The 17695-nt window shown below is 50.0% G+C and overlaps 6 protein-coding genes across 6 annotated transcripts; 3 read left to right on the forward strand and 3 right to left on the reverse strand.

Moving 5' to 3' along the window:
- Window positions 1–447: 447 nt before the first annotated feature.
- On the forward strand, window positions 448–3144 carry BO83DRAFT_375781 (putative DNA repair protein Rad26). The gene is made up of 2 exons (XM_025530545.1): window positions 448–1122; window positions 1177–3144. The coding sequence occupies exons 1-2, from the start codon at window positions 607–609 to the stop codon at window positions 2992–2994; spliced, it is 2334 nt and encodes a 777-aa protein (XP_025390982.1). The 5' UTR covers window positions 448–606; the 3' UTR covers window positions 2995–3144.
- A 2049-nt stretch (window positions 3145–5193) lies between these two features.
- BO83DRAFT_375782 (mitochondrial 37S ribosomal protein uS4m) lies at window positions 5194–7064 on the forward strand. Its single transcript, XM_025530546.1, has 3 exons — window positions 5194–5285; window positions 5359–5832; window positions 5910–7064. Exons 2-3 carry the CDS (start codon window positions 5398–5400, stop codon window positions 6780–6782), a joined length of 1308 nt encoding a protein of 435 aa, XP_025390983.1. The 5' UTR covers window positions 5194–5285; window positions 5359–5397; the 3' UTR covers window positions 6783–7064.
- A 320-nt stretch (window positions 7065–7384) lies between these two features.
- BO83DRAFT_375783 (uncharacterized protein) lies at window positions 7385–9554 on the forward strand. Its single transcript, XM_025530547.1, has one exon. The coding sequence runs from the start codon at window positions 7502–7504 to the stop codon at window positions 9224–9226; it is 1725 nt and encodes a 574-aa protein (XP_025390984.1). The 5' UTR covers window positions 7385–7501; the 3' UTR covers window positions 9227–9554.
- Window positions 9555–9693: 139 nt separating this feature from the next.
- On the reverse strand, window positions 9694–11631 carry BO83DRAFT_354955 (pyruvate dehydrogenase (acetyl-transferring) subunit E1 alpha). The gene is made up of 4 exons (XM_025529123.1): window positions 11429–11631; window positions 11217–11350; window positions 10695–11149; window positions 9694–10629 (listed from the first exon to the last, which is right to left on the reverse strand). The coding sequence occupies exons 1-4, from the start codon at window positions 11546–11548 to the stop codon at window positions 10124–10126; spliced, it is 1215 nt and encodes a 404-aa protein (XP_025390985.1). The 5' UTR covers window positions 11549–11631; the 3' UTR covers window positions 9694–10123.
- Window positions 11632–12084: 453 nt separating this feature from the next.
- Window positions 12085–12645, reverse strand: BO83DRAFT_424187 (uncharacterized protein; the record flags this gene model as incomplete). Its single annotated transcript, XM_025535146.1, has 3 exons — window positions 12085–12186; window positions 12450–12501; window positions 12560–12645. 3 exons carry the CDS (start codon window positions 12643–12645, stop codon window positions 12085–12087), a joined length of 240 nt encoding a protein of 79 aa, XP_025390986.1.
- An 89-nt stretch (window positions 12646–12734) lies between these two features.
- BO83DRAFT_196619 (uncharacterized protein) lies at window positions 12735–13367 on the reverse strand. The gene is made up of 2 exons (XM_025526601.1): window positions 13215–13367; window positions 12735–13141 (listed from the first exon to the last, which is right to left on the reverse strand). The coding sequence occupies exon 2, from the start codon at window positions 13136–13138 to the stop codon at window positions 12824–12826; it is 315 nt and encodes a 104-aa protein (XP_025390987.1). The 5' UTR covers window positions 13139–13141; window positions 13215–13367; the 3' UTR covers window positions 12735–12823.
- Window positions 13368–17695: the final 4328 nt, after the last annotated feature.

Here is a 17695-nt window from a genome sequence, read left to right on the forward strand (position 1 = left end):
GGAATTTGACCGACCAGGCGAGACGCGCGAGAGCAGGAGACAATCGAGTTTGATTAGGGAAATAAAAAAAAAAAGGGAGACGAGACGGAGCAGGCGAAGGAGCAATGATCGTCGTCTAGCGAGAATTCATGTGAAATAATAGCGACCGGGGGAACAGCGGGATGGAGCACGAGCGGTGGGCAACTAAAGTTAAGTAGTAGATCAGATCCCAGGAGGAGAAAAGAGTTGAGGGTCTTGGAGACTATGCGAACTGCTGTGGATCCGGGTCAATTTAGGATGTCACCAAGGGAGAAATTCGACGGTGGGAAAGGTGCGGGTTGGTCGGAGTGAGAAGGAGAGAGAGAAGTTGTTGAAGAGGGAAGAGAATGAGATCCCGTGAGGCAGCAACTGGCAAGCAACAAACCAACTTTGAGAGTCCATCTGGATTTCTCTCTCTCCCAACACGACGTCAACTTTTCCGCATCCCGCATTTCTTTCTTTCCTTCCTTCCTTCCACTTTCATTTACTCAACATTCATCTTCCCCCCAATAACTCAACCAACTAGCGCTTTCCTTTTTTCAATCAATCTCCACCCTCTCCGTTCATGGCGATCGTCCATTCCAGGGCATGGAAGATAACGATGATGATTTCTTCTCCGATGATGGCTTCGACGACATCCCTCCCGGTACCTTGTTCCAATTGGAGCAGAACGCTTATCGCGCAACTCAGGCCCCAAAACCTGCCCAACCACAACACTCGGTCTCTGACGTAAAGAGATCGTCGCGACCCTTTTCTGATCAGAACCGTGGGGCATTTTCTGATAATGCATTCGTCTCCAACGCTTCCTTACAACCTCCTCCTGCCTTGCATACCGGGTTGAGTAACGAATATGATGTGTGGGATATAGGGGAGCTGGATGCCGAGGTTCTGGACAATGGGGTCCCAATTCAGTCAAATGCTGCACTGGATCAGGCGGCGACTTTTGCTACAGCTCAGCATCAGCCAAATGCTGCTGCTGCTGCTGCTGCGACGGCCGTGGCAGAGGATGACTATGGCGATCTACTGGACCCCATGGAGGTCGAAGAAGATGGCGCCTCTCATTTCCAAGACCTACACAGAGCTTATGCCGAGCTTAGTGAAAAGGTAGTTGTGCAAACCAACCATCCTTGAGTTTACGTGACCTAATCATCTCGATAGCTAGCTTTAGAGAGCGCGCGACAAAAGCAAATGGCCGAGGAGCTGGCTGCAGCCAAATCAATGGCTGCAACGAAAGCCGGCGAGATCTCCATCATCCGGGCCAACCAGGCCAAAATCATCGCCGATTATGACCGCCAACTGACAGCTCTGCGAAAGGCAATGGCGGACGAGATAGCGAAACATGAGGAGGAGGTTGCGGCGGCTCGTGCGGAGGGCAAGATGTTCGCCACGGAAAACGCCTTTTTGAGGCAAGATTTAGCAGAGGAGGCCATGCGCGCCAATCAGCTCAAGGCAAAAGGTCGAGCAGAGGAAAAGGCACCACCGGTGACTCCAAAGAAGGCGAAGGTGCTACCATTCCGCGACGGCTTCGACGATGATGAAATTCTCGCCGTTTCTCCCAGCAAGTCAGCACGTTCCCGGCGAACCACACCACTCGTACCGGGAAAAAGGAAAAGAAAGCACAGCCAGGATACTACGACACCCTTGCAGTTAAGTCCGCAAGTGGAGCCAGTGGCAGCTGATTTGGCCGCAGATCTGTCGGACGATGCAATGCTAGATGCTGTGCCGGATAAAGCTCAGATAGGCGCGGCACCTAACATGGTGGACCCCAGCATTATAAAACGCCTCATGAACCACAGAACACGCCCGGATGAGAAGCCTGATATCGAGGTTATGGCTGGATTGGCATTCCCGTCAGAGCCACAGCGCATGCTTTCCACCATTCTTTTAGAGGAGACTGAGAAGCTGAACCTCGGGAACTATATGGTAGAGTACGCGCGGGCGATCATATCGTTGTGGTCGCGTGCGTTGACAGAAAAGTTCTTTCAGCCTATCCCGATGTTCATTTCCATCATGCACTACCTCATATTGGAAGACCTACAAGCATTCGATCCCGACTTGTACGCACACCTAGTGCCGGTTCTGCAAGTATCCGCGGAAGTCAACGCAATTCCCCGGTTCAAGGCCTCGCCCGTCTCCCGACAAAACCTAGGCCAGGCGCGGAAGACTCCCTTATCCGAACTGGAACCGCTGGTTGATTCGACCAATGTTCTTGGCCTGCTGTATGACATGGCATGCATTCGGATGCACGTAGGACAGGATGTGATTGAGCTGTGGCGACATGTGCGCTACGACTTTGTGCTGACAATGCTGAACTGCTCGCAGCGCATTGACGACATAACACTGATGCTAAGCTTACTTTCAGCCAGCATCCGCGCTGATTCATTCGGTCCCGTCCAAGATACCGAGCAATTTCAGCTCACCATTGAGAACTACATCGTGGATCGCGTCGCCAACCTGCTAAGCGAACCACCGCTGCTCGACGAGGGACAGGAGCCGTACAGTCCAGATGAGGTCTGCGGCATGCGGCAAGAAGCATTAGCCTTCCTTACCAGCGTCGCTTTCAATCCCCGTATACCGGACAGCACGCACGGCAGCATGGTCATCGCATCCCATCCCACCGCACTGGCGCGATTAATCCGGGTGATGCATGATGAGCTGGAAGCTCTTTATACACAACCACCGGAGAAGGACCTCCACGCGGCCTTGGTCAACGGGCTCATGTGCCTCGTCTATAGCGTTATACAGCGTCATCGCGAACAGGCAGATCTGCAGCCCAAGTTGTCCCGCGTTCCTGGCGGGAAGCAAAAATTCCTGGTGGTCATGACACGATTAGCGTTCAGCGAAGGCTTAGTGCTAGAAGCTGGGATTGATGACGACACTGTTGAAATGGCCCATGATATCCTCGATGATGCCGTAACGCCGCAGGAAGCTGAGGCGCTAGAGGAGGCATTTCCGAGTGCCAAGCGGGAGGATTAAGCTGCTGCCTGTAGCTGAGGCAGATTCAATCTGCTGATTGATGAGTGTTCACCGATAATTTATGGTGCTTGAACGTGGAAGGGTGGGTGTTCGAATATTTATACAACGATACCAACGATACCAGAGTAATGATATACGATATAATATGATAATGCAAATTGTGCAGTCTGTTGACTCTTTAATTCAGCAACTATTTTACTATTCACAAACATCTAAGCATCCCACCGAATTGTACTTCTTTCTCAGTGCCAGGCCTTTCACCGCGCATACTAGTAGTAAATAGTGGGTGCTAAATCAAATCCAGATATGCGTCTAAACTACACGACAAAGACAAGAAAATCGTGACGGTCACTTTGGAGAAGATCTTGTATTGCTGGTTGGTTGGTTTTCGAGATGCTTGTGGAGGCTTGAGTGAGGGTGTAGAGATAGATATTCTTCGGATGGGGCGAGAGAACCTTCCCAGCGATTTGGGGAGACTTGTGTCATACCAGACCATTGTTGTGGTGTGAGAGTGTGTTTTGAGATGATGTTTCGCGATATGCAGGTGTCTAGGAAACGGCTCGATTAGGGGACATTGTTGCTTGTACTTTGTTTGATATGTGATAACGAATAGCTAACTTCCTAAGTAAGTGGATCTCTGCTTCATTGCCCACTGCAGTGGTTACAGTGAGTATTCTCACCATTCATGGATTAGGATTAGTTCTCACTTGCGGCGTAGTCGATTCATTTCACCCGCTCCTAAGCAGGTTCAGTCATGTAAATAAACCCTGTTGCCCCACGCGCATGTTTCTTTGTTAATTATCTACTAGTATGGGAGATGGTGTGAGTCCTCGTATCAATATACTTCATAGGGCATTCTTACTTAGCTACGCCAGTGGTGGGTGTCATTCCTCAATGTAATGCTAGTACTTCCGCCGTTAGTAGTACTAGTTTGCTTGCGCGGTGGCTGCCGGCACCAAGTATATATAAAGCCGAGTTGGAGGGCATTCCATGAGAAGACCAACAACTTGAAGATGAATTGATCTCTACTATGTACAGGAGGCGAAGAAAACAAAACAGAGGCTAGTATGAGAATAGTTTATGATGAGATACAGTAGTAGAGTTATAATGTGTTGGCTAATCATTGTGTAATCGAAGTATCAAGTTCCCGTATAAGTGCAAGTGGGTAGATAAAAGGAGAACCAACACTAAGGTCTAGTGATGATTGGGCTACATGAACAATAGGGAATCCTCAACTCCGCAAGTTGGACTTGACGGGAGAGGCACTACGGGAAAACATTCATGGTTTTCGTAGTGGTGGCCCGGTAGGAAAGGACCTGCCCGGTAGGGTCTGGCATGGAGTAAGTAGTAAATTCGGCTATGAGCAATTAATTGGAGTCGCAGCTTGAGTGAGATATTTGAGACTGAGAGTAACCACCGGGTTAACTGCTCATTCGAGCTCTCTGATTCACGAGAATCATACAATAAGTCAAGTAGAAGTATCGTGTCTGATATTCAATGGGAAGACTCGAGTAGTGCTTGTCGCAGAATAATATTCTGGAGGAAGGATAGTCTAAACAGGCAGTCATGGCTCGACAGCAGTGATGGACTCCCACCAGACAGGACTGAGCCGTAGGTAGCTGTAGCCTGAACATGTACGGGACAACTCTCCTTTGTCGCCAGACAAGGGTCAGTCAATATGAGCACTTGCCTGACGCGTATATACCCCCGGTCTAGAAATTATTTACATAATTACGTGTCTACTAGTGTTCTCTTCTCCATGCCCCCGCGCAAGGCGAAGAAATGATGAAAAGAAAAGGATTCCACAAAGTGGAGGAGTGCCAAAGAATACGCCTGTCAATGACCCGAAGGCCGTTGAACGGATTGTTCCGCCGCGCTGTGCAATGCAGGGACCAATCCGTGGTGGACCGCCTTCTTGATCGCAGCCACCCAAACAAGGTAAGTATGAAGAAAAGAAAGAAAAAAAAAGATTCTAAAAGTTGGGCGGGCGAGCGAAGATTATATACCCGTTGGTGGAGGCGGTGAAAGAACGCTAATGGTAAGCGAGCTTGGTTCCGCCAATCAGAGACATAGGGTATCAAAGGCACTTGATGCCTCAGACAGATGGCATCAAATACTTCAGCTACACGTGATTGATATCACGTGCACCTGCGAAGTTTTGGGCGGCCGGGAAAGCATGGGAAAAGAGGCCGACGGGCAGCGAGACAGACAAGAAGACATCTGCTAGCAGGCCATACCCTGCCCATATCGCCATCATGAGGAACAGGGCGACCCAGCATCTGAGCAAGCCGGTATGAAAATATTCCCTGCTCTGTCTCCTTGCTCATCTGGCCGCAATTGCTAATTCTTGTATGCTTTGCTTAGAAAGTCCGGCAATCATGGAGCAAATGGAACCTATATAACATGAAGCGGTTCTCCATCAAGAACCCCATGTTCCGAACTCATTTCCAGCAAAAATGGGATGCCAAATCGATAGCCCGTGGATATCATGGTGAACAGGTCTCCGAAAAGCACTGGGTGCGCATGTTCTCTCCCCGCATTCGCAGCGTGATGCCCATGGATCCCGCCAAACTGGCCAAAGACGATGGTTCTGCCTTGTCCGCCGGTCGTGGTATGGGTGTTGAGCCGCGGCCTGATCCAGCCGCGTACTCTAAAGTCTCGAGGCTCGAGAGAGTCGAGACCGATCAACTGGACAGACCTTTTCCCTATACACAGGCGACTTTTGCTCCCCTAGAGCGCCGGCTGGATGTGGCCGTCTTCCGGGCTATGTTCGCCAGCAGTACGAGGCAGGCGCGGCAATTTGTCATTCATGGAGCGGTCACGGTTAATGGAAAGAAGGTGAGTGTGCCTGGGACGCTGCATGGTCCTTTCCATTTAGGCGCTGCCATTGAAAGCTGATCAGTTACGTTTGACAGATGAGATACCCCGGTTACCTGCTCAACCCTGGTGATCTGTTCCAGGTCGAGACCGACCGTGTCATGTTTGCCACCGGTGCTCCGAAGAACAAGTACGACCGGCGCGCGGCCCGTATTGCTGAGAAGGAAGCGGAGAAGGCAACGGAAAAGAAGGCCGAGGAAGCCGAGGAAGAGGGTGAGGCCAAAGAGGAGGATAAGCAGGAGGATAAGCAGGAGGTCCAGTCCCCGCGCCAGACCTTGCAGGCTCTGCTGTCTCAGGCCAAGAACATCATGGCCGACAGCAAGTCGGTGCTTCCGGCCAAGCGGAAGCAGGAGCTGCGTGGATTTCAGAAGGCCGTCCGTCGCGTGCTGTCTCGCTCTGATTCAAACGTTCTCGCCGACAACCTGGAGGCTCAGTTTTCCGAGCTGACTCTGCTGCTCAAGGCCAAGAAGGTAGAGAAGAAGGAAAGACAGGATACCACAGCTGCCAACTCCGAGAAGTCCACCAACACCAAGGCCGCTGCTGAGGCAGACAGCGAGACTCAGCCCGGCGATAAGCTGTCCGAGGCATTCCGCCAGGCTGCTGAGAACCCCGAACAGGAGGTGGACACGTCCGAGTTGACCGATGAGGAGTTCCAGATTCTCCGTCGTGCCCTTGTCCAGATGCGTGATAACCCGATCGACCATTCGAAGCCGTACGCTACGCCCTGGCGGCCGCGGGACTTCATGAGCGCTTTTGCCACGATCCCTCGCTACTTGGAGGTGCACCCTAAGGCTTGTGCGGCCGTTTACCTGCGCCACCCCGTGGTTCGTCCGGGCTTGTCGGAGGTGCCGTCGCCCTTCAGTCCTGCGACTGGAGCGCTGGCATACCACTGGTACCTGAGACGGCGGTAGACGCATGAGAAATGCTTGTACTAATTAGTTGCCCTCCTCTGTTTTTGTTCTTTGGGTTTATTTTCGCTGTTCTGCGGGCATGTTCCACAGTCTTATTGTATTACTGGGTCGCTGGTTTGATTGTTTCTTAGATCTTTCTCTCTGCATTGTCGGTGTGCTCACCGTGTATCTTTATATCTATCTGTCTGGTCCTCTGTTGATTGGAGAGGGTCAATATCATGTTGCAGCGGTGTTGGAGCAGGATGATCACAAATGTAAATCACCAATGAAATATATCCTCACTTCTTACTATTATTCTCACTCTTTTTTACATTCAAATTATCCTATACAGTCTAATTTCTAAACACACTCCGTATGATCTCTACGTCCACCATTTTGACGCGATACCGCATGTATTGTATACCTGCCAAAAAGGGAAGTGACCATGGTGGTCGGCTTACCGTCAGCTGAAAAATACACGCCGGGCCCCGATCGGCGGGGGGCTTTTCGCCTGTCAACCCTCGAAATTGCAAATCCGACCGAGCAATTTTCATTTCGATTTCGATTTCGACCTCGACCTTCGACTTTCCTTTTCCTCGATCTTTCCTCTTCAATCTCCAGCACGCCGGCAGTGCGTCCACTGCTGCTGCTTCATCCCCATCGTCCTTTTTTGTTATTTCTTGTCTTCTTTCTTATACCCCGCCAGTCGCACAGGCAGTCCAGTATCACAGACCATGTCAATGTATCCCTGGCATGGCTCCACGACCAATGCCGCCGCCGCCTCTTCTGGACCTCGCATCGACTCCCCCTCCTCCACTCCTCAATCCTCCCTACAAGTGCCTGGGTTACGATGGCTCCCGTCTATGATATCGCGCGCAACACCTCTTCCCACCTTGTCGTCTTCCAATCTTCGTATAGCCCAGCAACAACAGCAGCAGCAGCAGCAGCAGCAGCAACAACAACAGCACCCATCGCCGCAGCCTTCTCAAACACCACCGCAGCCGCAGCCGCAAACTGCCCTCTCCCATCCTCACACCCATTCCCATCCACACAATCACCAACCAGCACGCCCGCAAACGCGCCAACCTGGACCAGCTATTATCGATTCGCGATCCCAACAACCACTGACTGAGACCCTTGAAAGCGAAGCAAGTGACAATACGGATCCCGGTGCGCGCGACCCCACCCACGCCGACGCTCTCGCAGATCCCGATTACGGCACATCTCCCGATAATCTAGCTCAGGGAACGAATATTTCCCGACAGTCCGCACATAGACCTACGACTACCGCTGGGGTTATGCCTAACGGCACCGCGGCTAATCGAGCCGCACTCCATGCAGCAGCAGCCAGTATCGTTAGACCCTATCCAATGGAAGACCATGACGACGATCCCGATGGCGCGCCAAACGGCGATCGGTCGCGCAAGCATGGAAAACGGTTGACCACCCTTGAAGAAGTCTCGTTGTTCAACATCTGCAACCGGCACGCGAGCGAATTCGGACAGCGCAGTAATCTCTGTAAATGGTGGATGACTGTTACAGAAGAGTTCACCCAGGACCAGGGACACCCATACTCGTGGCATTCGGTGCGCCGTAAAGTGGAGTTGGTTACAAAACAGCGGATGAAGTTCCTCGACGAGCAGCGCGACAAGGGTGCGGACGCGAGCGAAGACCTATCGAATCCCCGGTGGCGGGCAGCAGTGGACGCATGGATTCCTACATGGCGGAGGTGGGAGGACGCAGAGGCACGGCGTATCGAGAAGCGCGATTCGCGCAAACCGAGGAAGAGGAAAGACCGGCCATGGGATACATGGACTATGAGTCCCAGTGACGAGTGGAAGGGCACAGCAAGCCCGCTTCCTACTGTCAGCCAGCACCAACCTGGACCAGTGACTCCTGTTTCGCAGAGCACAGTGCGACTACCCCCAGGGTTCGATAGTATGTTTTCGAATCAAGGACTACAGACCCCATCGCCGGCGATTAGTATGCCGGATGGGCTTGCGACACAACAGCGGGCAACACCTTCCACCACTCCAGCAGCTGCAGCTGCTTCCACAAATAATCCGCCTTCAGGGACGGATAATTCTATGATGAGCGCTATGCTGGAGACACTGGGAAAATTGAACCGTCACCTCGACTCGGTTAATACCCAGCCTACCTCATCTACGCCCAAGAAACCGACGTCACCCTCCAGATCCCGTGCTCGCGAACAGCGCCAGGACGCTCAACCAGCGGAACTCAGCACAACTACAAACGATCCCCCTCCTGCGTCCGTCGCCCAAACCGGACTCACGCACCTGTCAGCCGATTTCATCAACAAACTTAAAGATGAACTCCGACAGGAAATGCGCGCTGAAGTGCGTGCCGAGCTAGAAAGAGATCGAGCCACACTTGAAGAGAAACTGGACTCGGTGCAGCGGACGCAGGAAATGATCCTTGAGATGTTGAGACAGGAGCCTGCTTGAGAATTTGCTTTTTTCTTCCTCTCTCATTTTCACTTTCTCATTCTCTCTCTCATATTCACTATATCCTCTTGCTTTCTGTTTAAATATTCGTGCGTCTTTTTATTTTACCAGATGATACCCATGGACGAGTATGTCGACTTTCTTATATTCTATCTCTTTTTATTAGCTTTCACATTTTTTTCCTATATCCCTTGAATGCTGCAGTACGGATATGCTACTGGACTGAGTGACTGACTGCTGGCAACATCCTTTCTCTTCTCATTTCATATTTCAATTCTTTCCATTTTCATATAATATTCACTATGACCTTTCGGGGAAACAATACATATATAACCTACCTATACTTTCACTACACAAGTTCCATATCTGTAGGACGTCGTGTTTACTCGACACTACGACAGAGACGACAGACATCTAAGCTCCCAGAAGCATACTCCCCAACTTAATGCTTTACAGGTATAGACATACTAGCTAGTAGGAGAGGACCTGAAACTTCAAGATATTGAAAGCTTGGAGTAATGCAAAAGATATAAATAAAAACAGAAAAATTTCCCGGGCTAAATTACATAGTAAACATATCCATGGTATGGATGCCTTTGCGTAGTAAAGTAAGTAGTAGGTAGGAGCCTGCCAATCCCAAATGGTCTGGTTGCGTGATGTGTGTGCGTGCGCGGTCTAAACTTTTGTGTTTTCAAACAAAGAGAAAAAACAAAAGGATGACCTACTTCCTTCACTTGCTCCTCCTTTCTTCTTTCTTTTTTTTTCTTCTTCTTTCCTTGTCATCATCATCCAGAGTTCTTGCCAACTGAAGGTTCATCTCTTCACACTGGAAAATAGGGAGCCTTGTGTTTTTAAAGAAACATATCTAGATTTGAATTGGAGTGGTTATGGGTATATCTAGTAGTAGAAGGTCTCGTCGACAGTGCGACCACGCATCCACTTGGGCTCGGAGCCACGGACGTAGATGTCTTCGAAGAGAATGCGGGGGGTGTTATCGGGAAGGGGCATCTTCTCGGCGATGGCGACCTCCTCGTCGACGTGGGCACGGGCGGCCTTGTCGAGGGACTTGAGCTCGTCCTCGGAGCAGACGTTCCAGTCGAGGATCTTCTGCTTGAGACCGGCGATGGGGTCGTTGGTGCTGCGCATGCGCTGGATCTCCTCACGGCTACGGTAGGTGGTACCGGGGTCGGACATGGAGTGACCACCGTAACGGTAGGTGACGTACTCGTAGACCAGAGGGCCGTTGCCGGCCACGGCCCAGTCCTTACCGTACTTGACGGCGGCCTTGGTGGCCAGGACGTCCATGCCGTTGACCTTGATACCAGGGATGTACTGACCACGCTTGTAGTACTCGGTCAAGGCGGAGGAACGAGCGGCGGAGGTACCCATACCGTACTTGTTGTCTAGTGGAAGATTATTAGCTATGCCTGCCGTGAAGAATAGTGTCGGAGGAGTGAAGTTGACTTACTCTCACAACCGAACAGAACGGGGAGGTTCCACAGCTTGGCCATGTTGAAGGCCTCGAAGACCTGACCCTGGTTGGAGGCACCGTCACCGTAGAGGACGATGGAGGTGGTGGGCTCCTCGTTGTACTGCTGGGCGAAAGCGAGACCAGCACCGACGGGGACCTGAGCACCGACGATACCGTTACCACCGTAGAAGTTGGGGGCGAACATGTGCATGGAACCACCCTTTCCGTAGGCGATACCCTCACGGCGACCAAGCAGCTCACCGATGATGGAGCGGACGGTACCACCACGCATCATGGCGAAACCGTGGCAACGGTAGGCAGTGATAACCTTGTCGTCGCGGGTGATAGCGTGCTCGATACCGGTGGCGACGGCTTCCTGACCGGTAGACAAGTGGCAGAAACCTCTGATCTTCTTCTCCTTGTAAAGACGGTCGGCGGCCATCTCCATACGTCTGAGCAATAGATTAGATCCTGCATGAGGCTTGTGGAAAAAAGCAAAGGGCCTAACGGCGGCCATACCTCATCGAAACCATGTCGTAGTACATCTGCTTGAGCTCCTTCTTGGTGATCTCCAGGGTGTACGGGGGAGGGTCGATCTCGTAGGTCTCGAAGCTCTCGTCAGAGAGGCGGACAGTGAAGGGCTTGTCATCCTCCTATAGACAGATGATAATCGCATTAGTTGAGGCCATTGCGGAGGTCAATCCGGGATATCCAGGGAGCTCTCAACGAACCTGGGGGACATTTTCAGCATGCGACGAAGCGGCGTCGGTGGTGACGGAGCGACGAGCAAGAGGAGTGAGGGCCTGACGCCTCAAGGGCGCGGACTGACGGACCGCAGCGCGGAACAACATGATGGACGAGAGGGAGGGTCCAACCGGGGAGGGTATAGAGGAGCTGGAGGAGAGGAAGGGAGATTCTGTTATCTTCAACTTCCTCAACGGAGATGTTGGGAACAAACTTTCCCCTGCGGCTAGGCGGAATTCGGCAGGCGGCTTATCTAAGCCCGCTTCCCTTCCCTTCGGGGCCGTCCGGTGTAGGGCCCCTGCAAACCACACAAACACCTGTTCTTTTCACGCCTGCTGCTTCTTTTATTCTTCTACTGGCCTCAATTCACTCATTTCTTTGATTCTCGCTCTCTGCTACCGCTATCAATACACAGGCTCATCTTTCTCCCATCAATTGAGCTTGTCAATTGCGCCATTGAGCTCGTTACGGCGAACGGGCCCCTCTGATCGCCATGGTCAACCAACCACATCACTCCTTCGCTGTTTATCGGACCTTTGTTCACCCGATCACTGGCCAGACCGACTCTTAGCCTAAGGCAGTACTGGGTTCCGTGTCTTTCCGAGCCTGTCTCAGCGTTGATTCAACAAAGGCGGTCACGTCCTCACAGATAGTATGGCGACATGCGTGATAGCATGTAAATATGGGCACCATCACTACTGTCCCAACCTAGAATCAGCACATCTCTATCCAGCAGAAGTGATCGCTATTGCATTAGATTTTGAACACCGGCGGTCATAAGCTGCCATCAAGCTCAGGCGGACAAAAGTCCGACCACATGGTTTCCGAGCTAGGTCTTATATCCGATAAGCGCAGCAGCTCACTGCGTCTATCTCTTGACTCTGCCCTCCAAATGCAAATGTGGGTGAGACGAAGCCTTTAACTGAGTTCGGCTCTCCAGACAGCTTTGCCTCAGACAGCTTCGCCTATCCTACAATACCTGAAACAGACGCCGCATGCCTTGCATACATTCTGGCCCCATGCATACGGGTCCGTCAAAGCCACGTTCACTACGACTACACTATGGCGGTGTTAGTTGGGGCCAGAAATAGAAGTCATTTATAAGTTGGTATACTTACAATACGAATCCTGTAAGACCCAGGTTGGGGCCAGTTCGTTGCGCCACGTGCTGCTCAGCCATGTGCGACGGGCCAGCAATCTGCATGACAGGCTGACACGATGGCTGATAGCCAACAACAATGGCCGACTACCCAACAGATATACGCGCAAGGACTCCAATCCTCTAGGTTACCCATCTGCATGGACGCTTGCGAGATCTGGCCCACGATAGGGATCCTGCGGGACCTTTGCATTGCCAGGGTAATCCCGCGATAGCCGATATTCTAGCATATACGCGATTGGTGAGAATTTAGCACACGGAGGGAGCTGGTCAGGCTTGGGACTGATGTCATACAACCTGAAGTCGAGCCCAGCAGAGATATAGGATCTGGATCTGATTCGACTGCTCCGTTGCGCGGAACGAGACAATCATGGTAGAACCCACTGTAGCGAAGCATTAACGGCCCGAGACCTCCGATCGTTGTGGGCTCGATTGCATTGTCGAGAAGACATATGCGACTGCCCAGCTTCCAGCAATGGAAGGTAATGAAGCAGAGAGTGGTAAATGCGCCCCAACCGAGGGTGTATACATGTAACATGTTCTGCGTAGCGTCAGCATCGGTATCCAGCCATGGGGCGAAAGTGTCATCTTCCGTCGGCAGAGGACAGGAATACTAGCACAGCGTACTGCAGAAAGGAATCTGACAGTCACGACTCTGAATCCTAAGAGGCAGTGCTGATGTATATACTACTTCACAGTTGTCATAAACGGTGCGCACGACATCAGCCCATGACGCAGCCATAGATGTAGATCGATTCTCAAATCCGAGCATCAAAGGAATAGACGGAGCAACAACCTAGCGAGAGACCGTCGGCAGCGTCTCAGCCCAAGACGGGAGCGACCCCCTTGCGAAACATGGCAAGAGAAAGTGGATAAGCTGAAGGTGACCCAAATTAAGAAACTATATTACTTTACGCACGGAGATGGTTCGTCACGGGGCTAGAAATGGAAATCCAGCGGACCTTCCTTTTCCATCGGCGCTAGTTGCTTTCCTGTGTAACCGGTTAGTACGTAAAATACTACTTACTATTCCAGAGGGAAGGAAGAACGAGCTATTCTCGATTTCTCACAATCAGGGAGAGCAAGGCGTAGCAGGGCTGGTTGCATACACGGGAAAATTGCGGATATATTTGGGGGCTAATTCCGTCCAGTTACTTTTTTAATTGTTCAACCCGGAATTCCAGATTTTGGGTCAGCGGGTGAGATGGATGCAGATGTGTAGATCATGGCCTGTGTGTGTGTGTGGCCTTGACCCCAACTGGAGCGGTGTTGGTCAGTCGCAAAGTGGGAAGGTAACATTCTTACATTACGAGGATGATAGAATACTTGCGATTTGTAATTTTTGAACTTTCTTTTCGTTTTCATTTCCACACTCCTTTGAATGGAAGGACAAAAATGAAAGCATTGAGCTGGAGAAAACAGAAGAGGTAAAAAAAGGACATACTGCCTTTTCTGGACTGCTGTCCGACGATAGTTTCTCCCCCTCTGACTCGGATACCAACCCTAATGGGCATTCTGGGGTGTTCTAGAAAACCAGAGGCTATTTTCCCATTTGTCGTGTTCTGAAAGCTGTGAACTTTGTTCGTTATAGTGGGGGTGTTTCTCTTGCTGATAAAGTTTGGTTAGCGGGTTGAAAATGGGCTTGGTAAGTATGTTACAATGGCGTTGTTACCTGGTTTTTGGGTATCGGTGAAATAATACCAACGTAGCAAAAGTAACATGTTTTCAAATCTTTCCTTGGTTAATGGGTTTGGGTGACACAAGTCCATCTAAGCCTTGGAGGATTTGTAATTCGCATTGCACGACATAGTCGATATTTATTGCAGGTATTATGCATGCAGGGTGGTGTTGGTGTCACATTATGTCCTGCATGCCTGGGTCTCTGTGTACCATGCGGGGAGGGGCATAGTCGGCTACTATTGCCCTGGGAGTTTGAGGGAATGAAAGGAAGCCATGTCTGCTGAGCTAAGGGAATCACTATTCTTAATTAGAAGTTGTAATACGTAGTGTAACAGGGATTTGCGTACGGATATAGCCCAGGATAATTATCGGAGACTGCGGGGTCAGTTCCAACTGACCGTGGCCTAGATCTGGAGACTACCATCATAGTATCCTCCAATCCTATGGAGCCCACGGGGCATAGGGCCTCTTCAGAGAGTTTTGTTAGGCTAAGTTGAACCTTACTTGGTCTTGTCATCAGTCAATGTTACATTGTCACAAGTCAAATTGTCCCTATTAGCTAAGACATAGACTTAGCGTGCCCAGCCTTCATGGATGCCAATAGTGCGAATGATGAAAGTAGTCTACAATGCCGTAAGTAAACACAATCATTGACTGAGCTATACTAACGTACATCTTGAAAGTTGACATAATTTGGCATCCCTATATCGGATGGAACCCCTCATATCACATCAACATCGCTGGCCTTCATAGCCCCAGCATGTGCCACAACACTGATACTTTACTCACTCCTCCATAGCAATGCACACGTGCATTTGGCCGCTTAATGCCCCTTAATCCCTACATAAATCACCTACATAGGTGCACAGCATATTGTGGGTCAGACTGGCACATCTATCCCTTACAACCCGGAATAAAATTGCGGACATTATCTTGCACCGGCGGACCATTATGCGAGAAAATGGTGCAACATGTTGGATTAGAGCGGGAAGGGATCATCTACTTGGTATGATCTACTGAAACACGTCCAGCTCGCTGAAACTGCTGCGTAATGAGCTTGGATGCAGAAGACTGCGCGGTTTTATCCCGGAGGCTTCGGGCTTGTAATAGTATTGTACTTAGTATCAAGGGTATAAATTCTCGCGAGAATGTGTGTTGATTGATAGAGAAATGATAAGAGGTTTGCCAAGTAAATATGACATCAAAAACAATTGAGGGGTTGAGGTTGGCACAGTGGAAGTTAAGGGCTCTGCTGAGGCATCAAGCTGTTTTGTTGAGATGCTTGCCTTACTGCTCTATGGCATGACACAATTTGTCTACTATGCTCTCTAAAATATTATATTATTCCATTTATGTGTACTAAGAAGCACACTGGAGGAATTAAGTAGGTGTGAAAGTCATCACAGATGTTCATACTGTTCATGGTCATGGCGGGACTAGTTGCCGTGGATTATTGATCCAATGTTTAATCCGATGTCCTGCGGTGATTTTGTATGATTGATAAGTGAGAGTATTCTGGTCAGTAAAACAAATCAATGATTACAGATCTCAGTAAGTAACTAGTACGGTGTCCGCGGACATCTAGATGGCTTAGATCTGTGACAGCATTGGCCACTCCGAGGCTATAGTAGCATCATTATGGTAATGTCCTCTTGAGGATTTCAAATATGATGCAGGTCAATTTAGTCAAACTAATACCTAGAAAGAAAATACTCCTGTTACAGATCTTGAGAATACATTCGCGGGTATTTGATGGTCTGGCCAATGTGTCTAGAACTACGATAGTGCATGCACCCTTTTCAATCCCTACCACCATCTCCAGCTACAAAATATCCCGCCCACGAAGAAGAAAGAATCCATGAGCAAGAAACAAGAACGTAGTAACTAGACAGCGTAATACACAAGCAATCCCATAAAACGACATCAAAATCTACAAAGAGTAAACAATCCCACAAACCAAAACCAAAGTAAAGTGCTGACCGAACATCCTTAAAGACAACACGATTACTTACCAGATAAACCACTCATGATCGACACTTGACAGCAACTACCTAACCCATTCAAGTCATCTCTGCGACTACTACTCCGTACTTACTCCGCGAAATCTCCTCCCTTAGTGACCACAGCACCGCTCACCTAAACGGAAAGCGGGCCCGAATAGGTATGGGTACTAACCACCCAACCCCAACATCTATCAAAGTAAACTTCGAGTCTAACAACTTAGTCCGACAACTCGAGTCTCAAAAAAACCAGAAATCCTCCTTTAGCAATGACGTACGTACTTTCGGCCTATCTATGTTTGTACATGTTTTCTTTCTCTCTCCCGTGTCCCTTTTCTTTACGACAGCCCGCACAGTGGGGATGGGTTTATATCCAATCCCGCTGACAAAGACAGGGATTATGGCAATGAAGGTATTTTAATTGGCGTTGAGAAATCTAGAATCAATAATAGGGTTTGATGAATCCGCCAATCAATGCTTGGAATTGGCACTTTCAGACAGGTCCATATGTAGGTAGTAGGTCGGGTCCCTACGTTACGGGGCACGGCAAGGTTATAGTAGTAGTAGTCTACCTACCTAATCTTGTGCTCGAACCATGGTAGGCCAGCGACAATCCCGATCCTGGATTATCAAACGCCGGAGGAATCGACTTATTTACGGAAGATCGTCGGGGAATCTACTTGCTTAGTTTCCTAGTGACAAGTTATAGTTATAGTTATAGTATTGGAGGGGGGGGAGGGAGAAAGCAAAGTACCTTGCGTCAATAAGATGGACTGTGCGGGAGTGTCAATGCTGCATTGGATAACTACCTTTGTCGGGAGCCGAAGTCGGGGTAAGACGAGTCAGTGAGTAGTAGTAGGTGTCGGGACTAGGGGGCATTCCCGGAAATGCGAAGCAGGAGCAGCAGCAGCAGCAGCAGCAGGAGCTGAAAAACGAAGCGTCCGTGCAGGGAGTGGCTACTGTATGCGGGTTTAATTGATTGAAGGAATGCAGGTCATTGGACGTATGCAGAAATGAGGACAAGAGAAAAAAGAAAAGTAGGAAAATTGCCTTGTAAGTGGCGCTGCTGGGCGGAGGGGGGAGTTTTACATATCATAAACTTAGGGCACATCGGTCATGACAAGTCCCATCAATTTCAAGGAATGGATGCACTACTTTACAGTAGATTCTACTGTGTCCATCTGTGCGTCTAGTTAACTTCGTGTTGCCTGACAATGAGGACGGAGGTGATCAGACCACACCTAAAAGCAAATCCCGCAGGTGCCTGCATCGATGGGAGTGAATCGGTACTTTGTGTGTGTTTGAAACATCGAGTGTCATTTGGCCAACCTGACCATAAGGGGAAGGAGGCTTGGATGGCATGGTGAACCTAGTCTAGTCAGTAGTTGCTAAGTTCTGCCCCAAAGTTGGATGTT

The sequence above is a fragment of the Aspergillus eucalypticola genome (genome assembly GCF_003184535.1).
Source record: "Aspergillus eucalypticola CBS 122712 chromosome Unknown BO83scaffold_5, whole genome shotgun sequence".
Lineage (NCBI taxonomy): Eukaryota > Fungi > Ascomycota > Eurotiomycetes > Eurotiales > Aspergillaceae > Aspergillus > Aspergillus eucalypticola.